Raw genomic sequence first — 24,535 nt, 5'->3', positions numbered from 1 at the left:
CCAGACTCACACAGCTGGCAGAAGCCAGAAGCAGGCCTTCATAACAACAGCGGGCATGTACACAGCGCTTTACTGTACCAAGGGTTTGCCAGGAGTTACTGTGATACATGAAGGGGCTGGGGTCAACGGCACGCTTCTTCTCCTGGCCCTCGAGGCCCCCCAGCCTGGCCCGGCCCTCCCATCCCTTCCCAATGCCTGCCCTACGCTCCAGTTTTCCCCAGCACATCCAACGCTCCTCCAAGCTTGTGAGGTAAGGGTTACTACTGTCCTCATTTTACAGATAAAGAAACTAAGGCAGACAGCGTATCACAAGGGAGGGTATGGAGAGACAAGAGGAAATGGAGTGAGGGGGAGATGCCAGCGGCTCAGCTGGGGAAGTTAAATTTGGGAACAGCTGCTGTGGAGAGCGGCACAGACTGGGTCAGACACACTCGTGAGGGGTCAGGAACCAGATGAAGGTGTGACTGGAAAATATTTAACAAAATAAATAGCAATACCATTGCACCTGGATCATATTAGTAGTGAAAGGCTTACAGTGCAAGGGTGAGGGCCCCACTGAGATCACATCCAAGCAGCAGCGTCAGGAGTGCATGAGGCAGCGCCTGAGCTGCAATGGGACAAGGGAAGTGAGGGTTCGAGAACAGAGCTGGGGCAGGGTTGAGCTGCTTCACTAGACAAAGACCTGGGGGCTCGATGAGGATGAAGAATAGCCCAGGGAGGGGCAGCTAGGTGGCACAGTGGATAGAGCTCCGGCCTTGAAGTCAGGAGGACCTGAGTTCAAATCTGGCCTCAGACACTTGACACTCACTAGCTATGTGACCCTGGGCAAGTCACTTAACCCGGTTGCCCCATCCGGGAAAAAAAAAAAAAAGAATAGCCCAAAAAGGGGTGAGGTAGAGGAAGAGAGAATGACAGAAGACTGATAAGTTTCTCGATCACGTCAGTGGAGCGTTTGTGGGGCGCTGGCAAGAGATTGCGCCTGCATGTAGCTGAGGGGAGCACAGGAAGCAGGATCGATGAAATGGGAATTTAGGGTATCTGAGGGAGCACTGGAGTCAGGTAGAGACCACAACTCAACTAGCCCACTGAGAAAGGGGGCAGAACGTCCTGGGAGCAGGCGGGGCAGAATGTGACGTAAAAACAAGAGATGTCAATTAAAAAGTTTTCAAAAAGTAACAATGACTGTGGAGAAAGCAGAAGCCGGAGCCATGCCCACAATGCCGTGGTATGGCAGCGAGGCGGATGGAAGCATGCTCGCCAATGAAAACAGACAGTCACCAATTACAATAACCATGCTCGGCCCCAAAGAAGACACGCCACAGTGGCCCTCTCTCCCTTCTCGGGGGAGTTGAGGAGCTGTGGACGCGGGATGCTGCATACATGGTGGGGCCGGACAGATGGCGAGGGCAGTTTGGCCTTCCTTTCTCTGTTTTTTCCTATAAAGGGCAGCGCTCTGGGAGGGGGAGAGGAGAAGGATGTACTGGAAAATATAGGAGAGGCAAAGACAAAAGAGAGAAACGACACATTTTTAATTAACCTAATGACTTACTGTGATTAACACTGAAGCTCCATAGGAAGCTTTTCATTTGTACTGCCAGCCTCTTTTCTATCACTTTCCTTCCCCTCCCCGCTGAGTCATTCCTTGTAACAAAGAATTAGAAACAGCTTAGCTAAACAGAGGCCACGAGGCTGTGGGACCTCCAGTCCTGGGCCCTCACCTTTGCACAGCAGGGCGAGGAGAGGTGAGGCGGCTGCCCTGCCCTGGGGCCTCCCTGGGTCATTAAAAGAACAAAGTGTTCAGTGGCTTGGTCTGTCTCATTTTCTTACGAAATTGAGGAATGAGCTGCAGGTGGAAGGGGCCCCGGTGAGGCTCCAAGGAAGACTTCTCATACCATCACTGACAACAGCACAGGGGAGAATGCCTCCTCTGGCCTTGGCCAAGACCTTGTGCTCCCACCACCCCTACCCCGGGGTGGGCAGGGAGGGCTCTTACCACCAGCCGCTGCCGATGGTGCTTCTCTGCCACGTCCTGGAAGGCAGCGTCCTCCACAGAAATCAGCACGTCTGTCATGAAGTTAAAGACACTTGTCTTAAGTGGACCCCCTGCCCCTCAGGGTTTGTGTCTGCCAATGCGGGGCAAGCAGACACCTGGGGTAAGATGCTGCCAATTCGTGGAACGTTCTTAATCAGAATGCACCAGAGCCAGAACTGGCAGGGCCACCAACTGGACACCTGAGTCCTTACACTGAGCCATGGGGTTCTCTGAGCCCCACACGCACGGACGGCAGCACCTGAGATGCCTTGTGCACAGCACCGCTGTGGACACTCCCTGTGATGCGCTGGCGTCCACGGGAGCCTGGCAGAGGTTCACAGGCTAAGAGCTAGAAGGGGCCTGGAGACCACCGAACCACCCTCCCACCTCATACAGGAGACTGGCCCAGGGTCACCCAGTCAGTGAGAATTTATGGGAAGGCTGAACACAAGTCAGCTCCGATGGGTCTGCACCCTCAACCCCTGAGATGCCAGGGCACTCGCGGGAGTCCGTGGCTAGCTTCTCAGGTATGGCTCCTCCTCAGAGGTAAGGACAACACGTCAGATTTCTCTCCCTGGATAGCACGTGACACACAACAGACTCTCAGCAGAAGGCAGGGATTGAATATTGGAAAGAGCTGGTTTTAAAGTCAAAAAACCATGAGTTTGAGTACTACGTCCCCCACTTCCTGGAGAGCCCTGAGCCAGCGCCTTCATCTCCCTGAGCCTCAATCTTCTCATCTGTAAAATGGAGACAGTAATGGCTTCAAGGTTCCCAACACAAGCAGCAAGCAGAAGCATCATTGTTCCATTTTGTGGATGAGGAAACGAAGGCTCAGGAAGTCACGTCATTCGTCCACAGGCCCCCAGCCCTGAGGAATCACCCTGTCCCTTGGGTGACTGTCCCACAGAGCCGGCCACAGCTGGGCTGACTTCCAGACGCCCTTGTCTCATCCTCCCTCTCCTGGCCCAGGACAGCTGACTGGGAAGGATACAGCGTTTCCAGCGCTCGAAGGCCTGCCGCAGGGTGATCCGGGCCGCCAGTGCCTTGATCCGCGCCTGGTGCGCACGAAGGAGCTTCCTCTGCTCCCAGGCCACCCGCCAGACCGAGAAGCTGGTCCGGGCCATGATGGCACAGTGGAATTCTCCAGCCAACTCTAGAGAGAAGCACCCAGGAGGGTTCCATCCGCCCGGCAGGCTTTCAGGAAAGCCCACCAGGGACAAGGGGGCAGGACCAGGAGCCCCCGCCCCCTCCAAGCTTTAATCATGGGGTCACAGTGGCTTCAACAAAGGAAAATGTCAGTGGCTTAGAAGTAGAAGACTGGCAGGAGGACCACCCTCCAGCTGGGTAAACAAGCCTGGGTGAGCCTCTGACTATGGATGGACAAGCGCCCAGGTTCTGCTGTCTCACAGGGGTCTGTTTCTCCTCCCTATACCCAGGATGCTGACATTAGGGCTGTGAGCGTAACACTGACCCGCAGAGTCAGGCTGGACAAACCTTTGTGGGGCCTGCAGCTAGGCTCCCTGCTGTGACTGTCCTAAAATAAGCTGACTGGGGCTGACAAACCGGGGCTCCCCAGGCCCTTTCCCATCCAAGGATGATGTAATAAGCCCCATTTCCTGGATGGCTAGCCCACACCACTCAGTACTGGGAGTGGGGTCGGGAGGGGGGCCTTCTGATGACAGGCAGGGGCTAGGGCCAACACCAGGACACCAGAGGCCCACATCTAACCGCACAGAGACACATCACTGACATGGCACCTCAAAGATTCTGGAGGTCCTTTATACCAGGGTCCATGCCAGAAGGGGTGTATCCGTCAGGAACACGAGGCTCACACAGCCTCCCCTCCTCCACATGTTTCTCAGACATGCACAAGATATCTTCACAAAGTGACCTCAGGCTCCCTCCCCCCAACCCCCAAGCCACCCCCATGAGTAATGGCCTTCCTCCTCAGATCTCTCACACGCCTATCAATCACCATGATGTATTACAGTAACCTCTGTGTCTTATCGCCCACACTAGGCAGGAAACTCTGAGACCCTTTCTCTTCCAAACTATACTCCCTCTGCACCATAAGTATTAATGAATACTGAATGAACGCACGCATGATAGGATCCCAGCTTTAGAGCCAGAAGGGGCCTCAGAAGCCAGAGTCCAACCTCATCATTTCAAAGTGAGAAAACGGGCGCCCTGAGGAGGTCACCTGGGCAGTGAGTGACAGAGCGAGCGTTTGGACGGAGGGCCTCTCCCTCTGCAGCGGACACCCTGCCCGCTGCACCCCTGTGTAGACCAAGCCCTCATGCCTACAAGCCCTAGCCGCAGGCATGGTCTCCTAAAGAGCTGCTGTCATCGAAGGCAATGACACAATGTCTGAGGAAAGGCCCAAAACAGGCAAGAACGGCCCCGTCACGCAGAGCGCTCCTGTTTTGAGGCCGGAGCCTCCCCTGCCCTCCCCACTCACGTGCCTGGCGTCGCTTCTCTCTGCGGCCCTGCAGGTAGCCCCTCCACGCCGTCAGGGCCCTCCGTCGTTCTTGGTGCACGTAATGCCCTGCTGCCTCGGTTTCCTTCTTCCTAATGATCTGGACATGAAGAAACTGCTCCTGCCACCGAGACCATGCCTGGAAACCAGAGGGAAAAGTCAGACCAAAGGGGATGGCCAAGGAGAAGGTAAAGGGTGGAGAGAGGGCCCACGGGGACAGAGAGCGGGCCTGAAGAACGTGAAACCCACGAGAACTGGCCACGCTCCCCTGGGCCTGGGAGTCCAGCTGACGAGCACGCTAAAGGAGGCCTGGGGAATTCAGGCATTTGAATCTCTCCGAGACAAGGAACAAGCCCAGTCCGTGAGCGTTTCTTATGAATAAGCACCTACTGCATGCCAGGCACTGGGGTGGCCCCGGGCCCCCAGGAGTTCCCTGTCTATGACAGGACAGAGGGCTCTCCGTCTCCTCTCTTCTGGGCCTTCCACCCTACCCGAGGGGTCTGAGGTCAAGCCACAGCGCCACCTGGCGGCCTGCGCGCAGAACACAGAGGACGGGGACGGGAGCCCGGGGATGGGACCCAACTGTCTGATGGGAAAAGAACGAATGAGGAGAGCCCGCAGGTCAGTCCAGAAATGGGAGCAGTGAGTCACCCATCACGAGAGAGCCTGTGGAGGAGGCTGGATGGGACAGAAGCATGGCGGGGCCGTGGGGGGCCATGGACCTCTCCCCATCTTGAGCAGAGCCTGAGCCTGGAGGAGGAAAGGCAGGGGGTGAAGGGTCTTCAGTCTGGCATCTGCGCTCTGCCTCGCTTTTGGTGGCCTGGGTGATGGGGAGCCACAGAAAGGAAACAGGGAGAGATGGATGAAGAGTCATCGAGTACCCACATCCCTTGTGCATCCATCCCCTGTCCTCTGGCCCACGACTCTCAGCCTCTCCTGCCTCCATCCATCCGTCCGAGGGGACTGAAGCAGCCCCCCAGGGCCAATGCGGTGGATGAAGTCTGGCTGTGCATTCTGCCAAGCCATCAGGCCCCTGCAGCTGATGCAGCTTTGTGGCCTAGGCCCACAGTGGCGTCCAAGGAATCCGCAGTCTGAAACGCGTCCCAGACTTGCTCAAAGTACCCCGACAGGACAAGGCATGCCTTGAGAGCTCTGGGGAAATGAGCCATTTTTAGGGGGCTCTGTGATGCTGTCGCAGCAGGAGGCATCTTTAAGAAAAGGCCTCTCCCCTAGGAGACAACTCTGACTCGGGGAGCCCAGCAGAGGGTGCAGGTGGTGTCAGCAGCCAGGCCACACCCCCATCTCCTCCTGACAGAATGAGAACAAGAAAAACTAAGGTTCAAGCTGAGAATCTCTACTTCTTCCAGGCCACCCATTCTGCTACAGAGCCCAGCTCCTGATGGTATTAACGGAAGGGAAGGAGCACTGATGAAGCCCCTACTATGTGCGAAGCCCTTTGACAAGCATTTTCTCATCTGACCCTGACAACAATCCTGGGAGGTAGGTCTCTGCTCCATTTTAAAGATGAGGAAACTGAGGCAAATTGAGGTAAAGTGACTTGCCTACAGTCACATGGCCGGGAGGTGTCTGAGGCCGGATCTGGCCCCAGCACTCTGTCTGCTGCTCCACCTGCTGCCTCGAGCTCAGCATGAGCTGTCTGTGATCATTGTGGGTCCGAGTGCCTTCCCAGGATTCCTCTCCTCTTCTGACTCTCTTCCTGCAAGATGAGGAAACGGGGGCTCTCTCTGCCATGCCCCATGGCTGCCAGCGGCCTCCAGTGCCTGAGTGAGAAGGCAGGACAACTCATTCTCGCTCTGAGAACTCACGAACACCCGTGGAAAGGCAAACATCCTCATCTCCCCTTCCCGGGCTCTCGCCTCTGGGGGGAATCTGCCACAGAAGCGGGCTGTGCTGAGGCCGGCCACAACCTTACAAGACTTTCCAGCAACATCCTCCCTCTAGTAGAGAATCCCTCCTCCTCCTGGGGACTCACGACCCACTGAATAGGGAACAGGAGGGAGGGCGCCGTCCATCTCCCGCTCTTAGCGTCCCTGGAGGGAAGGCAGCCGGGGGCCGGGCACACCCTCCATGCCCCCAGCCTGCAGGACTGGCATGTCCCGCTGCACTAGCCTCATCTCCAGCCTCCGATGAGAAGAGGCCTGCGGCTGTGGCCCGGCGGGGAAGGCCACAGTGGGCAGGGTGGAGGAAAAAGGAGGGACTTCCCTCTGACTGAGGACGCCCACCTCTGGCTGCGCTGTGCCCTGAGGCAAGAAGAGGACAGTCGGTGGGCAGCGGCATCTCCATCTCTCCTGCTTTGCCACGTCCTGTTTAATCAACAGCCCTTGAAGGGAAGATGAGACGTGAAACGGGGCCTCCTACATGGCTACAGACCTGGCCACGCTCTGCGTGTCTCTTGCTCAATCTCCAGGCTCCTCAGGAAGAGGAGGGCGGCCTCCTCTCCACGGTCGGCACACTCACCCCTGATCGTCTCCTACACCTCCTCATTCCTGGCTACTTCAACCATCCCAGCCCAAAGGCCCAATCAAAAGCGATGCACCCCCTCCACTGTGTCCCCCAGAGGGCCCCTTCCACAGGCCACAAATCTGCTTCATCTTCCATCTCTCCACCTCTTCCTTCCATCTTGTAGCCATTCCCAAGCCCTGATTTCCCCTGATGACACGGTCTCCCTGGACGCCCCTTTCAGTGCTGGCTGCACCTTCACTGGCTTGGAGTCAATGGCTCAGAGGAGGAATCCTCTGCGTTCCCCACAGACCCTTCCAGGTTCGTCTCCTCCCTCCATCACTCAGCAATCTCTCTTCCTTTGAGGTCCATGCGATCCACATCTCTCACCCAATCAAATGCACCCTGGCTGCTGTTCCCTACAGACCCTCAGGTCCCTTCCTTTCTCCTCTGTAACTCTGGCCTTCATACTCGGGGCCTTCCACATACATAGTGACTCTCCAACACCCCAAGTTCCTCAGCCTCCTCCTCTCCCTTGACCTGCACCAGAGCCACACACAAAGATGGTCAAACCTTCACCAACTCATCCAACCTGCTCTCACCGGCAAATGTATCCTCCCCGCGGTGAAGAATTCTGAAACCCCTCATCTGACAAGTAATCGATTGGTTTTCCACCCCTCCCCTGCCTTCCCTTACCAATCCCTGCTCTTCAGCCACAGCCCAACTCCACACTGGCCACTCTCTCCCCTTTTTACCATCTTGACCTCGTGGTAAACCAGTTCAACTCTACACTGTCTTCTTATGGAGGCCCTGGCCACCTTACCCATTGACTATTGGGCTCTGCCAAGCCTCAGACCTCATCACACCCACCATTTATCACCCTGCCTCCTACGCACGTGCTGCTGCATGAAGGTGGAGAAAATCACACAACCCTTTAAACTGGATCCACAACTTCATCTGGGCCCTCACAAAGGCAACCCTTCTACACTCCCCTTATCAGCTCCCTCTTCCCCTTTCCACAACGGCTCTTCCGAACCTTTCCATCCCTCCTTAAATCTCCCACGGCTCCCCCAGCCCCGGCTCTCAGCTCCCCGAGAGCTCCCTCTTCTTCAAGATGCCTTCTGCCCCTCTCTCCTCTCTCTCACAGAGGCAGGCTACGCCTTGCCAGGGCAAAGCCTCCACCTACAGAAGTCTGCCCCTTCCTCCTGTCTCTCTGTCATCTCCACTCCAAAATCTCTCCCTGGCTCCTGGCTCCTTCCTCACTCCATGCACACGCACGCATTTCCGTCCTCCTCACAAACCCTCCTTTGAGTCTTCCGGCCCACTTATCATCTTCTGTCTCTTCTGCCCTTTGTGGCAGAACTCCTAAAAAAGGCTGCCTACAACAGGGGCTGCTGCTTCCTCTCCTCTCACTCTCTTCTTCACCTTCCCCCAAACGGTTCTCTCCCAAGTTCCCGAGGATCTCTTAGCCGCCAAGTCCAGTGGGCTTTCCTCAGTCCTCATTCTTCCCGGCCTCCCTGCAGCCTCTGATGCCATCAACCGCCTTGTCTCTTGGATCCTCTCTTCTCTCTAGGTTTACAGGACACCGTCTCTCCTGGCTGTCCTCTCTGACATGGGCTCCTTCTCCGTCCTCTTAGCTGGATCCTCCTTCAGATCACGCCTTCTCACCGTAGATGTCCTTCAGAGCTCCCTTCTCTTCTCTTCTCTCCCTCTATGGTTTCACTGGGCGATCTCACCAGCTCCCATGGATTCAGTGACCATCTCTGCGCTGATGATTCTCAAATCTGCCTGTCCTGACTCGATCTCTCTGCTGACCTCCAGTCTCTTATCTGCTCACTGCGCTCTGCATCGGGTCTGAGGTCTCCGACCACAGTGGTGCAGCCGCCATTCCCCGACGGGAGGGGAGCCGCTGCTTCTCCAGTTTCTGCGCAGACAGCTCCCTTTGCTCTTTCTCCAGATGCTCTGAGGCCGAGGCTGCAGAGCAGAACTGCTGAATGGAGCACGAGGCAGCTTGGTCACTTTGCCGTCATAGTTCCAGACTGCTCCCGGACTGGCTGGACCCATTCACCCTTCCATCCACGGTGCGTTAAGGGGCCGTTTTCTCAAAGCCCCTCTGATATTTGTCAACTTTTGCTGGCTCTGGGGGTGAGGTATAATTTCATCATTACTCTGACTTATGTTTCTAACTGTGTTGTTCTAATTAATTCTCATCCCTAATTTTTAGTAATTTGGAATATCTTTTTCACATAATGGTTGACAGTTTGGAATTCTTCCTTCATAAATGCTTGTTCAGAATCCTTTGACATCTCCCTCATCATCCCCCTCTCCCACTCGCCCTAGAGGCTCTCTCAAACCTCCAATCTCCCATGGCTCCTCCTGCCCCATCCTCCCAGCTGAGAATCTGGCCTCATATTCTACTGAAAAAATAGAGGCCTTTCACCGAAGGCTCCTATCACTTAGATGCCTTCTGCCCCTCTCTCCTCCTTCACCTCTGGCACAGGAAGAGGTGGCCTTCCTCCTTATCCAGGCTAACCCCCCTCTACCCACACAAGTGATGCCACTCCCTCCCTCCCACAGACTGCCCCCTCTCCTTCTCAGTCCCCTCTCTTTTCTTCAATCTCTCCCTCTTCACTGGCTCCTTCCTTCCTGCCTACAAACCCGCCCAAGCCTCCCCCATCCTGAACAAACTCTCACGTGATCCTTCCATCCCCATCGTCCTATGTCTCCTCTGCCCTTTGTGGCTAAACTCCTCTAGAAGGCATCTACACCAGGGTCTCCACTTTCCTCTCACTCTCTTTTTCACCCCCGACGATCTGGTTTCCGATCTCATCATTTTCCCCAAACTGCTGTCTCCTAAGTGACCAAGGAATGATGTCTTAGGGGCCAGATCCAGTGGCCTCTTCTCCCTGACCTCTCTGCAGCCTCTGACGCTGTCCATCACTCTCTCCTCCCAGATCCTTCAGGATGCCGTCCCTCCTGGTTCTCCTCCCCCGTCTCTGCCTCCTTTGCCGGATCCTCCTCCAGGTCAGATCCTCTGACCAGAGCTGCCCCTCAGGGCTCTGTCCTGGGCCCTCTTCTCTTCCCCATCTCCATTACTTCACTGGGTGATCTCCCTGGCTCCTATGGCTTTACGATTTTCAAATCCACCTTTGCAGACCCAGCCTCTCAGCCTATGACCACCTGCCCTTCAGATATTTCAAACTCAGTATGTCTAATACAGAACTCGTTATCTTTCCCCCTACACTCGCCCCCAGCTCCATCTTCCTCAGGGCACCACTTCCTCCCAATCCCCAGGATCCCAACCCCGGAGTCGTCTGGGACGCCTCACTCTCTCTCACTCCCAGATCTAAGCTGTTGCCCCCTTCTCTCCTCTGACCCTGCCTCTACTCTGGTGCAGGCCCTCACCCCTTCATAGCTGAAGTCTACAACAGCTGCTGGGGGAGAGGGGGTCTGTCTGTCTGCCTCTATTCTCTCCCCGCTCCAATCCATCCTCCATTCAGGCACCCAAGGGATTTTTCTAAAGTGCAGTCATGTCACCCCCTCAACAAGATCTCGAGGCTCCCTATGGCCTTCAAAGCCCTCCACAACCTGGCCCCTCCTCCCTTCCAGCCTTCTCACACCTCACTTCCCAAAATCCTTTGATCCAGTGCTCCCGGCCTCCCAGCTGTTGCATGAACAAAACCCTCCATCTCTCAGCTCCGGACATTTTCTCTGGCCAGCCCCCAAGACTGGACCACTCTCCTCCACTGTGACCAGTGGCCTCCCTGCCTCCTTTAAGTCCCAACTAAATCCCACCTTTTACAGGAAGTCTTCCCCACTCCCTCAATGCCAGTCTTCTCTCTGCTAATTATTCCCTACTTATCCTGTCTAGAGCCAGCTCTGTACACATTTGTTTGCTTATTGTCTCCCCATCAGACTGTGCGCTTTCTGAGGGCAGGGACTCTTTTCTGCCTCTTGTTGTATCCCCAGCACTTAGCACAGTGCCTGGCACATAGTAGGCGCTTCATAAATGCTTACTGGATGACAAACTGCCCGAGGGGAACAGTTGTTTGTTTTATACACTGGAATCAGTTCATTCTATAGCTTGAATATGCAACCTTTACCAGAGAAACCTGTGCAAAGATTTTCTCCTGCTTTCTTCTAGTTAGATTTCTTTGTGCAAAAACATCTAAACTGTATATTATTAAGACAGTCTCTGTGATATTCTTTCTCGTTTCTTTAGGCACGAACTCTTATTAAGAGCTGTTAAAAAAATGAGATTTCTCCATCAGGAAGCTGGTGGGGCATCAGCTGGATGGGTCAGAGAGGGAGACAGCAGGTGAGGGAAGTGTGCCAGCAGTGATTGCCCAGGTGGGAGGCACCAAGGGCCCGGGCTGGTGGTGGCAGTGGGAGGGCAAAGGAGAGGAAGGACATGAACCCATTTGTGGAGGGAGAAAAGGACTTGCCAAGGATTGATGGTGGAGATGGAGGGAAAGGCCACCCAGGTCAAAGATGACCCAGAAGTCCTACCTGCCCTTGGGTGATGGGCTGAATCAGCTAGAAAACACAGATTGATCATTCGAGACAACGCGTGGGGCTATAACCAAGCCGAGGCTTACCCAGAATTGCAGGCTGACACCCCAGTGCTGCAGCGCCACAGTGTCCATCACGCGGCCCATGTGGCTCTTCTGCACCTGCCGCCTCCACACTCTCCAAGGCACTCTGGATCAAAGAGAATCTCATAAGGACAGCCCATCACCCGAGAAAAAGAAAGGGGGAGGAAGTGGCGGAGGTGAGGCATCTCGGCTCCGTGCCCCTCCCACACCTTGGCCACGTGGCCCACATGAGCGGCATCTGCACGGGGCTGTGTCCACCAGAGGTTCTTGGGGACCCGCTGAAGGAAGCTGCAAGAAGGATGTCAGCTCTCCTCCAGGAAGACAACAGCTGCCACGTGTGCAGGAAATGCCCACAGCAGGAGCCGGGGCCTGGCCGCGGGCTCTGTCAACGTGGAGGAACATGGCAGCTAGGAGTCGGGCAGCGTGCTGGGTCTGGAGCTGGGAGCAAAGGCAGTGTAAGACTGCTGTTCGGGGTGAAGGGACGGTCCTAAAAGACGGCAGGGAGAACCGCTCGGGCAAGGACAATGCCTTACACACAGTAGGCATATAATAAGTGCCTCCAGACTGGAACTGGACAGAAGAAAAATGACCACAAAGGATGTGGCAGCCCCGCAGATCCTTCTGAACCCCGAAGCCACGGCCCAGACAAGCACCCCCCAAGGACGGTGAGAGAACCGATGGACTATGGACTAGACGACGGGCCACGGCCCTGATTTCTCAAAGAGAAAGAGCAGCAGCCATAAACTCAAGGACTCTGGAGCGCACTGTTAAAGGGATGGCTCCTAGAAGCAGCGATCACAAAGAGCCAGCAGACTCGAAAGCCAGGCAGACCGCACAAGGCGCATTTCATCTTCTGACGAGGTCACAGAACAACTGAGCTGCATTTAATACAGTCACTGCGGCTACAATCATGGAAAAGAGGGAGAGGCGTGGCCTGGGCCTGTGGATGAGATCGGGGCTCCAGAGCTGGCCAATAGCCAGACCCAGGGGCTCGGCAGCACTCCACCGCAGCCAGGAGGACGTCTCCAGCAGGAGCACTACCAGGCTGGGGCCTAGGCCTGGCCCGTTTCAGATTTTTATCGAGGTCTAGATGCCACAATTATCCAATTTGCCAAGGACACAAAGCTCAGAGAGAGACCAGCTGGGATGGCTGAATCAGGACTCAACAGAAGTTTAACAGGCCAGACTACTGGGCTAAGTTGAATAAGATCACATGCAGACAGGGTAAATACAAAGGCTTCCTGTATGCTGGGGTTTTAAAGACAACGTGACAAGTATGAGACAAGAAGATGAACCAAGGGAGCCACCTGTAAGAAAAAGATCTGGGGGTCTCAGAGAACTTCAAAATCAATAAGCCAACAGAAGGAAACGGCTGCAAAGTTAACACAAGCTTGGACTGCAGTAAGACAGGCACTGTGTCCAGCCTGTGCTCAGGTCTGGGCTGTCCATTTTAGGAAGGACATCAATAAACTGGAGAGCATTCAAAGGATGGCTACCAGGACAGTGAAAGGCCTGGAGCCCATGTCCTACGAGACACACTAAAGGGGCTGGGGATGTCTAGGCTGAAGAAAAGAAGACTCTGGGGCACAATTACCCAAAGGCTTCTCCTACAAAAAGGGCTTTGGGTTTGCTCTGTCCGTCCCTCGAGGGCAGAACGAGGAGCAATGGGGGGGGGGAGGCAGCACAAAGGCATGACCCAGTTGCATGTCTGGGAGCACTTCCTAACGGGAACCATCCCCAAGTGACATGGGCGGTTCCAGGGGGAAGGGTCTGGGCACCCCCCACCCCGGGAGGGATAGCCGAGAGGAGAGTCTGTCCAGAGGCAGGTTCAAAGGCTCCCGGACTGGGAGCTGGTCTTCTGTTCCAGCCTTGTGGGCCTCCTCCTGACCCCACCCAGGGTCATCTAACAAGGAGGCACAAAGGGAGTGGGAGGGGACCCACCCCTCCACCCCCATTCTCTCCTAGGCACAGAGCGGGCAGCCACGGCCTCCCGCGCCCCCTCGCACTCTGAGCCACTGCCATCGATTCTAGGACAGGCTTAATCGCAGCTCTGCTCCTTAAGAGCCAGGTCACCTCATGCAAGAGACTGGGCCCTCTACGTAAAGCAGCAGAGCCAGTCCAGATAGCCCTACACCCCAGGATTAGATGGTACAGAAAAGGGGAAGAGAGAAGCCCCTGGTGTCTGAGGAGAGACCCTGTGTCTTATGCCCTCCAACATAATGGTTTATGGACTCATGCACACACGCACGCACACGCGCACACACACACAGTCCCATAACCATCCACTGAGCCTACGAGGTAAAAGGCTTGCTCAGGGAGGCCAGCGTTGGCCGGGACCCCCAGTCATGGCCAGCCACGGGGACTGCCCCAAGCACGTCCCAGAAGGTACGCATGCTCACAGACACTCACCGGAGAATACTCTGCTGCCTGAATTCCTGCGCCAAGGTGCGCATCTCACGTTTGGTCCGACGAACGTCGACATAGATGAGCCAGTGTTTCCAGACTGGCCACAGCTTCTGCTTGGCCGCTGAGCCCCGAGATGAGACGAGTGAAAGGAAAAGAGAGAGATGGTGAGAACCGCGGCTGGGCTACTGTCCATATTGTCCCTGCAGGGAAAGGAGTCACCAGGGAGGAGCCAGAGGAGAAAAGCCAGACAGACCAAGCGTGTGGGTCAGACGAGGGGGAGCTTCCCTCTCATTTACAGGACAGGAAACACCCTTAACCAAAGCCCACCAGCTCCCAGGTTCCACCTGGCCCAGGGCACATGCCAGGGTCACACAGCCCAGGTAAGTCTAACCTATCCCTAATTCTGAGGTGCCTCTGTGATTAAGCCTAATTCTAAACCTAATCCAGAAAATGACCCACATGTACAACAATACTTCTAGCAGCTATTTTTGGGGTGGCAAACAAGTAGATACCGAGGGGATGCCCATCCACTGGGGAACAGCTGAATAAATTATGGTCTAGGAAGAACGATGCTCACCTCCTAACAGAGAGATGAATCTGAGATACAAAAGGAGACACAATTTTGGATACTGCCAACGAGTAATGTGTTTTGCTTGAATATGCACTTATGTTCCAAGGGTTTGTTTTTGTTTTATTTTCAGTGGGGGATAGAGAGAAAAGAAATGGTTCTTAATTAAAAATAAAAGAAAAATTTAAAAGACAAAAAACTGAGATCCAGAGAGTTTAGCAGAAAATTTTAGTTACATGATTACTGAGTCAGTGGCCAGACTCAAACCGTGTTCTTCATGGAATCCTGGATCTGGGGCCAGAAGGGAGCTCCAGGCCCATTTGTCCCACCTTATGGGCCTGGTAGGGGTACTGTGGGATCAAAGGCTATGCCAGTTTAGTGACTTTTTACAGCCGGTTCCAAATTGTTTTCATTCATTCCCTCCTTCAGGTATCCACCCAACACACAACACACAGCTCCCTGAAGAGGACATTAGGGAGATCCCAAGGTTCCAAGTCCAGAGAGCTTCTGCTAGCTTACACTGCCCCACCTCAGATCTGCTAACACTCGCCTACACGCATCATGCGCATCAGAAACAGTCCCAGAGAGTCAGGAGACTTCCTCTTTGCCCACACTTTCTGCCCAAGGCCGCCTCCTTCTGAGACCCGCTATCCTCATCTTCTGGTCTCTTACCGTGATACTCTGCTCTGCGGTATTTCCTCTTCTTGTCTCGTCGCTGACGAACATAGGTCTGCCAGGCTTGGAACATTAGGTTGTACAAGGAATATCTAATTAGCCAAAAGAGTCAAGAACCTTCTGTCAGAAAACAGCCGGGCCTGCCTATATGACCAGAGTCCTCCCACACCACATCGTTGGTGCCGCTAATCTGTTGAGACTCCAGCACAGCAGCTTTGCTTGTGAAGAAGCCCTGGATTCAAATCCTGGCTCATTATACACTCACTACCCTGCCCATCTGCACAGCCAGAAGGGACCTGAGGGCCCGCCCAGCCCAAAGGAGGAGAGCACTCTCCCATGTCACTAAGGACTAACGTCTGTCACTGTTTGCTTGCTACAAAAAAAACCAGACAAAGTCTGATTTTGTCTACAACGCCTCAAACTATCACAAGCGGAATAAAGAAGACCCCGGCTGCTCCTGGCAAGCACCCCCCAAGAGGGGAACAAGTAACCAAGGTGAGACATCATGGCAGAAGCAAGACAAGAGGCCATGCACAGAGACGTGACTGCAGCCAGCTCTATTTCTCACAGTCATTGAGGAAAACAAGGCCTGAAAAATGGAAACCAACCAAGAATCCAAAAGTCATCTGGACTTGGCTTTGAAACGTGGCCAATTCAGTGAACTCAACACGGCTGAAGAAGCACCAGCCGAGGAGAGAAGCTCGAGGGGAAACAAGGTCATTCACTCAAGACACAACCACCAGCAAACCATCAGGTCTCTTCAGTCTGGAAAGGTAAAGTCCCGCATCTAAGGGCAACTACGCAACCTCTGAGCCCACGGCCTCCTGCCGGCCCGGAGGAGGGGGAGTCACTGAAGGCAAGAAAAGCGGGACTCCTAATATACAGGGCAGAATAACAGCCTCTCGAGCTGGCAGGGACCCCAGAGCATCCCAGCCAAGCCACACCTGGCGCAAGAATGCTCTCAAAACCTCTCTGGTAAAAAACCTGGAAAACTTGTATGGACTGATGCTGAGTGAAGTGAGTAGAACCAGGAGGACGTCGTACACTGTAACAGCCATGTGGTGCTATGACTAACGTTGACGGACTTAGCTCTTCTCAGCAATGCAAGGATCTAAGACATTTCCAAAAGCCTCATGCTGGAAAATGCCATCCACATCCAGAGAAAGAACGATGGAGTCTGAATGCGGATCAAAGCACACTCTTTGCTCTTTTTTTCCTTCTGTTTTGTTTTGTTTCCTCTTTCTTGTGGTTCCTCCTATTGGTTCTAATTCTTCCTTACAACATGACTATTGTGAAAATATGTGTAATAGGAATGTATATGTCGAGCCTATGTCAGATTGCACGCTGTCTTGGGGAGAAAAATTTAAAACTCAAAAGCTTATGGAAATGATTGTCGATAAATTAATTAAAAAAAAAAAAAAAGAAAAAGAAACCTCTCTGGTAAATGTGCCAATGACATGGATTACAGCATCAGTGGAAGGCTCAAAGTGCCAGGTGACACCAGGCCAGAGGATGAAACGCCATGGGGAGAAGTGGCAAGTTAGATTCCCGGTATCAAAAATCAGCATCCCACGTAAGAGAGGGGGCACACGGTTTGACAGCAGGTGTGCTAGAGACAAGGACGTGGGGGGCCTAGCAGACATTGAGGTCAGCCCAAGCCAGCCTGGTGATGGGGCCACAAAAAAGGAACGTGAGCCTGGGCAGCCACGCTGGAGGCCTCCCTCCCAAGGCGCCTTGTCTGTGACTGCTTTGCACGCAGTTGTATCTGTTCTATTTGTGTCCTGCATACGCTGCTCGTAGACACTCTCATTGGCTCTGTGAGGGTAGGGCCTGCTTTGTTTCTGCCTTGGTATTCCTGTGCCAAGCACAGACAGAAAAAGCCCTCATTCCTAAGAGGGCAGCCAGCTCTCCCTGTGGGGGCAGCAGGCAGCCTGAGGGAAGCCTGTGAGCCTGCGTCTTAACCAGGCCCACCCCGGCAGCCACAAGGGCTTGGACAACCCCTCCCATCCCACCTGGGCCTGGTTCGTCTCTCTCTACGAGTTGTGCGTCGTCCTACTTGTCAAGCGTTTGGTTCTCTGTGCACAGGATACAAAAACTTCTTTGGGAAGAAAAGGTCACGGCTAAATTTCAGCTTCGCCTCCAACTGCAGCCAAGCGGATGTTCTTGGTCACAGTCCACTTCGTCTATAGAGTTTTCTCCATAACTGGGGCACTGAAGAAATGCTTGTTGACTGAGTGAGAGTGGGCCCTGAGAGCGGGATGGAGGCCGGCTTGCTGAGGCCTTCCGAGGACATCTCAGCCAGAACTGGCCACCCAGGTCTCACCAACTCTTAGGGACGGGGTTACGAGGCCGAGACCAGAGATGCACAGCCCGCCACGGAGGAAGTTCCTGGGAGAACCACCACACTTCAATCCCAGCAGCAGATGTTGTCTAACTGAGTATTTTTAACCCCCCCCCACCCCCAAGGGACTGGTGGCAGACCAGAGCACCTCAGTGGCGGAAACTTTTTTGGGTGTTTCCGGCCGGCAGAAACACCCAAAAGGAATTGTTTCAGAATCTCTATTAGGAAAAAAGGGGCTAGTGGGGTGACCATCTGACCTGTAGTGGCAGTCTGCTCGGACCCTGAGCTTCCACTCTCGCCGGACGACCCACCACTCTTCTCTCCAGTCCTCGAAGGTTTTCTGCAGGAGCCTCGTCTCATAGTGGTGCCTGAGGTAGGGGAGAAATCGCAACAGCTGAAGGCCTGCCGAGGGCAGCTTGGGGGGCAGCCTTAGTTCAAAGCCTCATGTCCCATCAGACCAGCGCACACGCACACACACAGAAGGCGGCTAACGGCCCGAGGGCTACTGGGAAGGCGAAGAGGGGATGCCTACACCACAGTGGACACCAGACTCCACACGATGGTGCCTTTGAACTGTTCTGGGGTCCTTCCCTTTTAATTTTGTGGGATGGCTTTCTGGGACGAGAAGGGAGGAGGGAAACACTGGGAAATGGTGGGGATGTAAAACAAAAGGGAGCAATAAAGATTGATATTTAAAAAATAAGAAAGGAAGTGGAGAAAGCACCAGCCCTGGAGTCAGGAGGACCTGAGTCAAATCCAGCCTCAGACACTTGACGCTTACTAGCTGTGTGACCCTGGGCAAGTCACTTAACCCCAATGCCTAGCAAAACAACACAAAACAAAAACAAAAACAAAAACAAAAAAAAAAAAAAAAGAAAGGATTTGCCCAGAGGAGAAGTGAAGGGTAAGAATTCACTTTAGAAAAGAAGTCTCTGGGCAGCTAGGTGGCGCTGTGGATACAGCATGGGCCCTGGAGTCAGGAGGACCCAGGAGCTCAAATCCAGTCTCAGACCAGACACTTGATACTTAGCAGCTGTGTGACCCTAGGCAAGTCACTTAAACCCAACTGCCTTGAAAAAAAAAAAGAAAAGAAAATGAAGGAAAAGAAGTCTCTGCTTAACAAAAGGTAACACGGAATATTCATTTAAATAGCCAGCTTCCACAAACACCTTTCCATACGTAAAAATTGTGATGTATACCCACATTTATACACAATATAATGTGTTTATGACATACAATGAGGTCTGCCATTAAATGAAAGGGGGAAAATATATGTTCCAAGAAAGAAATCAACTAGTTCTTCACTTGTAAGACGCATTCTTAACCAGGGGTTCACAGGCTCCAATGGAGCCCCATGGACAGGATACAAGGGACTCACAAATTCGGATGAGAAAGGTGGCCTACGTAACCTCTAACTCCATTTAGCATTCCTTCAACTAGGAATTTTTTAAAAAGATGATTTGGAGGGGCAGCGAACAGAGCGCAGGCCCTGGATTCAGGAGGACTGAGTTCAAATCCAGCCTCAGACACATAACACTTACTAGCTGTGTGACCCTGGGCAAGTCACTTAACCCCATCGCCTAGGCAAAAAAAAAGATGATTTGGAGCAGGGGTCCCTGGGCTCCATGAGCCTGCCAGAGGGGTCTCTGGCGCAGAAAGAGGTTAAGAACCCCTGCTCTCTAAAGACAAAACCTTGGGAAACAGCCTTGATGTGCAGGAGTGTGAGGTCAGCAGCACCATCCCCCTAAGTGCACCCACATACAGGACTCTCCATGCACAGAAGGACTCGAGAAATGCCACAATGTTGAAGGCAGGGGAGGAGGCGGCCTTTCCCCTCTCACACCAGTCAGAGGGACACAAGGAAGCGCTGCAGGGTTGAGCGCTGAGCACTCGAATGTGGGAAGCTCGCCACAACCCATGAGGCCGAGGGCGAGGCCTGCAAGGGCAAGGCAGGCAGGAGGCAGGGTACTGGGCAGCAGGGTCCCTTCACGTCTTTCTCCAGCTACACCAGTGTGAACTGAGTGCCCTGGTCTGGCCCGGCCTGGCCAGGAAAGGGCTAAGGGTCAAGGCTGGAGCAGACAGGGAGGCCAGGTAGTGCTCCCTCTGAGGCTGATCCAGGTCAAGACCAGGGAAAACAGACTTGTCTCTCTCCATCCCACAAAGCTCTGCCCCCATCAGTGTCCATTTCTTCTCTTTCTGCTCAGGTCTTCTAGTGGCCTGAAAGCACCCTTAACTCTGAGCGGGTACATACCTTGTGCTCAGAGGACAGAGGACACCACATGATGCCCGAGCCCGAGGCCGGCTCCAAGGGGAGCTCCACCAGAGCCCCGCCCCCATCAGAGAGGGCAGAACAAGCGTCCAGCTCACCATCCACCCTACCTGGCTCTCGAGGGAAGGACTCTTCCGAAGGTCTGCTGCGCCCACAAGAAGAAGAACTTTCTGGCCAGACATCTGAAAGAAGAGGGACCATGGCAGATAAAGTGGTTCTCCATCAGCCATCGGAGCCTTCCTCCTAACATTGTGATGCAAAGCCGCAGGAGGGAGATGCGCTAGTGGAATTAGGAGGTGTTGGCGTCCCAGCAAAAAGCAAGTAAGAAAACCCTCAGGATGGTCGGGGAAGTGTCACCAGGTTCGTGCAGACTCTCCCCCTGGCGTGCCAGCTTCAGCCACAGAGGGCTCAAGAGTGAAAAGAGCAGACATCCGCCTTGATGCCAGGGCCTGCCTTCCGTCTCCCCTGCCAGCCTGGGGCTCCCAGAGGAAGGGACAGCCGTCCGCCATTCCCTATACTCTCAGCACTTAGCCTAGCGCGGGGGCTGGCACACAGGTGAGTGACCCACACCTGACAACCAGCAGCAGGTGGGGGACAGCTGCAAATACCGCCCATGGAAGGCAGGCCCACCACATGATAGCACCCCACATTTGAAGTTTTTGTGCATATAACTTCTTCCCAATCTTCCTAGCCTCAATGCCCTCGTTCCCCTGGCCCCAGGGGCCTATAAATGTCTGAATTATGCAACTGGATGAAGGATGAGTCACTGGGTATCAAGCTTTCAGCTGGGGTAAAAAGGGTCAAAAATTAATCCTTCTTTAAAAACCCAGGGAAACATAGAGTCACTCGTATTAGACAGAGGCAGGCCCCTCTCACCTGTTGCGCAATTCTCTTAAGCGGCCCCCACGGTTCCAAGTGTACGAGAGCTGATCCGGAGGCTGATGCCCTTTACCTGGTGCCCGCCGCCAAGGGACGGAGGGCACTTTGCTCCTCAGGCCTTTCGGAGGCTGGTGCATCCCAGCTGTGTCTTTCTTCAAAGACCTAAGGGGGAAACATCAGCCAGCGGTGGAGGTATCACAATCACGTTTTCATCATCAGTTAGGAAAGTCACCAGAGCCCCGAGCACCAAGCGAAAGCCAGAACCTTGGGGACAGGTGTAGACAGCGCCATGGCTGCACTCCATGTACACTCTTAGAACCCCGAAGCTCTGATCAGTCAGTCTCTCCCTAATCACTGGCTCCGTCCCCATCGCCTCCAAAAGCCCGAGTCTTCTTCATCCTTCACAAGTCTCCATTTGCCTGTCCCAGCCCGAGTCATCAACCTTGACCTCTCCTGCGGTTCTCCTCTCAGCGGCCTCCACCTCCGCTCCTCTGTCTCTCCCAGCCCTCCGCTGGGCAGCTCCCACCTCTCACACAACGGAACCTGTTCTTTGCTGAGGGACCAGCAAGCTCTCCTGGCCTTCTCTGTGCCTGGCCCGCACGGCCGACTTCGCTCCCCCCGCTGCCTCTCTCCTCTGGCTTCCTGGGGCCGGGCTGCCTCCTGCTTCTCCTCCCACCTGGGTGGCCCCCCCTTCTCAGTCTCCCTTGTTGGCTCAGCATTGCCACCCAAAAAGCCCTGTCTGGGACCTCCTCACCATCTGTGCAGACTCCTCCTGGAGACAGAGATCCAGCCCCAGGCTCCCTGAGCTTCAGACCCACCTCACCAGCTGCCCGAGACATTCCAAACTACATGTCCCAGAGATCCCTCAAATGCGACATGTCCAAAAACAACTCAGCATCTTTCTCCTCACACCCACTTCTGCGCTGAACCTCCCTTTTCTATCCAAGACCCCCCCATCCTTGCAGAGCACCAGGACAGTAACATCGCATCACCTGGATTCCTCGCCCCACACCTCCAAGCCGCTGCACACCTTGCCGTTTGCACATGCCAGCATTCTGCTGGTTGGCCACCCTGCCTCCACACAGCCACCAAGGCTGCGCAGACCTGCCGCGGTCCTCCGCTACTCAATAACTCCAGTGGCTCCCTACTGCCTGGAGAAGCAAATATACTCTCCTCTCTCTGGCTTGTAAAGTCCTTCACAATCTGCCCCGCTGCTAACCTCCTTAGATAGGAGGCCCCTTCTTTTCCATATTGCACGCCTTCTTTCTTACTCCTTAGCCCATCTCCACACCTTCACGCTGGCTGTGCCCTCTGCCTGGAATGCCATCCCTTCTCCAAGAACTTCCTTGGAAGTTCCTTCAGGGTCTTCCACGTTTAAGCTCCACCTTTGACAAAATCTTTCCTGATCCCCCTCAAACCCTAAATGCCTCTGACTCTAAATTTGTTTCTAACTATCTCTTCCTAGTGACCTTCTATTAAATTATTTTCATTTAATTCTGTACATATGCAAGTAATTATATGAATACAGGTACATATATACACGTATTTATATACACAAATATATGTATGTGTATATAGGTACATATATACACACATGCATGTGTATATATGTACACATATGGTGTATGTGTTTACATATGTACACGTATACATACATGGGTGAATGTGCGCATACATGCATATGTTTATATGTACATGTATACGTGTGTATATGCATATATGTGTATATGTGTGTATGTGTTTATATATATGTATAAATACGTGTGTGTATGTGTGTAAAATAGTATTTTTTTCTCTGATAGAAAATGAGCTCCTTGGGAGCAGGAACCATTCCATTCTCTGTATTTCTATCTTCAGCCCCCAGCCCACTGCCTTACACACAGCAGGCGCTTACTAAATGCTTGCTGGTCTACAAAAATACTGAGTGAGTGCCCTAAGCAGTGCTACTACCAGACAGTGGCAAAGACAGGACCAAGCCCCAGGCCTCCTGCCCCCAGCCCAGGGCTCCTCGATCACCAGGCCCGGCTTCATGACTGAACCACCCGCCATGATCTGTGGGCTGGGAATGCAAGCTCAAGTGTTTGTCTACTCCCACCCCTTCCTCTGACCTTTTGGCAAACCTTCAAAAGAGCTCGTTTACTGGTATGGACGTATCCCCAGCCTCGCCCCCTGCTCCATGCCCCGTTCCAGAAATACCAAGAATCTTATTTTCTTAGTGTCTTTGTCCTAAGCCTTGGTCTCACCTTTACACATCGTCCTCCCCAAAGGCCTCACCGGGCCTAATTGAGGAAGGAATCCTCGCTCACACTGAATGATCGGACTAAGGGAAAGATGCCTTTGATTGATTCAGTTAGTAGAAGCATCCCATGACTTCCTCCTGGAGGAGGCTGGTGAAAAGAAGGAATGAGGCATTATAGGAAAATGATTCCCCAGAATGTCCCTACAATTCAGTTAGCATTGTTTCTGTTTGATGAACCAAATACTGTTTCTTCCTGGACTTTGTACTCTGGCTTGATGTTGAGTGTGGAATTTTGTCTTTTGTTTAGGAATCCTATCAGTTGAGAGTAGAAATGGGCTCGTGGCAGAGAGGTTTTCAAAGGCAGGATAGAGCCTGTCCCTTTGGATTTCTCTCTCCCTAAGAAGACCTAGGAGTCCAGGAGGCAGCTCAATGGGAAGAATGCTGGGCCTGGAGTCACAAAGACCTGAATTCAAATCTAGCCTCAAACACTTATTATTGTATGCCCCTGGGCAAGTCACTTCACCCTGTTTGCCTCAGTTTCATCATCTGTAAAATGAGCTGGAGAAGGAAATTACAAACCACTTCAGTATCTCTGCCATGAAGACCCCAAATGGGATCACAGAGAATTGGACACAACTGATAAACAACTGAATAACAACAACAAAGACCCCCAGATCTTTTTCACACAAATGGTTCTCTTGGCTGGACACGACCGGACAACAAAGAAGACCCACATTTGGGTCTAAATTTATCTCTGGCAAAACTGCTCCCAAAACACAGAGTACTACGTTTGGGAGTCACGTTAGTCAACTGCTGAATTTAGTAGATTTTTAGCAAAGTATTCACAAGTTGTTTATGTTATCTTGTGGAGAAGATGACAAGTGGGCTAAGCCAGAGCATACACAATAAGGGAGCTCCAGAACTGGTCGAGAAGCTGGACTTCAAGAGCACGCGTTAATAATCCAACACCAGCCTGAAAGGAGGTCTCCAGCAGGGTGCCCCAGGGATCTGCTCCAATTTTAAGAAGACTCTGCCCACTCATCAGTCTGTGAACGACCCCAAGCTAAGAAGCACAGCTAACGTGGTGGACGAGTCAGGCTGCAAAAAGCTTTCAAAATGCTACAATAAATCAAATTTAATCAGCACAAACATAAAGTCTTAAATTGGGGTTGGGTTCAAAAAGCCGGCTTCATGAGATTGGGGAGCCCCAGCTCAAGAACGGAGGGCATAGGGCCAGAGTTGGAGCCCACCGAGGTGACTGAAGTGGGGTTCTTTGTTTCGCCAGGGTAGGCTTGGCTCAGGGACACTTTTAATCCCAACAGCCTTGGCAGCTAACGTCAGAGCAGGCCTGGTGAGAGGCCCAATGGCCAGCAGCAGCCATGGCCAATGAGCAGAGCCAGCCACCAGAAAACTCTTCTTTACCAAGCCCGGTCAAAAGGCCAGGACTGAGCCTTAAACCACACTGAACCTTTCCATGACCTCAGGGTGACTCTGAGCTTTATCAGGTTCAAGGTGTTCCTTACAATTCTAATGACCATGAAGCCCAATCAAAGCCTTGCCTGTCCATAGTCCTTATCCTGTGCTTGGCCTCT

General features: G+C 53.4%; 1 protein-coding gene across 8 annotated transcripts in view; it reads right to left on the bottom strand.

Annotated features, from left to right (window-relative positions):
• Positions 1 to 24,535, bottom strand: part of SFI1 (SFI1 centrin binding protein) — a 66,627-nt gene that overhangs the window by 40,766 nt on the left and 1,326 nt on the right. For 7 of the 8 annotated variants that reach the window (XM_027863907.1, XM_027863900.1, XM_027863893.1 and 4 more), the window contains 9 exons: positions 20,702 to 20,866; positions 19,936 to 20,007; positions 17,814 to 17,924; positions 15,213 to 15,307; positions 13,976 to 14,093; positions 11,570 to 11,672; positions 4,494 to 4,650; positions 3,027 to 3,188; positions 1,994 to 2,064 (listed from right to left, as the gene is read on the bottom strand). In XM_027863907.1, coding sequence (XP_027719708.1) covers positions 1,994 to 2,064; positions 3,027 to 3,188; positions 4,494 to 4,650; positions 11,570 to 11,672; positions 13,976 to 14,093; positions 15,213 to 15,307; positions 17,814 to 17,924; positions 19,936 to 20,007; positions 20,702 to 20,866 — 1,054 coding nt within the window. Of the gene's footprint in view, positions 1 to 1,993; positions 2,065 to 3,026; positions 3,189 to 4,493; positions 4,651 to 11,569; positions 11,673 to 13,975; positions 14,094 to 15,212; positions 15,308 to 17,813; positions 17,925 to 19,935; positions 20,008 to 20,701; positions 20,867 to 22,947; positions 22,968 to 24,535 lie in introns of those variants that run through there. The other variant, XM_027863915.1, reaches the window with a different exon arrangement.

This window comes from Vombatus ursinus, unplaced genomic scaffold, assembly GCF_900497805.2.
Source record: "Vombatus ursinus unplaced genomic scaffold, bare-nosed wombat genome assembly UNPS02001287.1, whole genome shotgun sequence".
Lineage (NCBI taxonomy): Eukaryota > Metazoa > Chordata > Mammalia > Diprotodontia > Vombatidae > Vombatus > Vombatus ursinus.
Note: the sequence above shows the minus strand (reverse complement) of the source record. Positions and strands in the feature narration are given on the sequence as shown.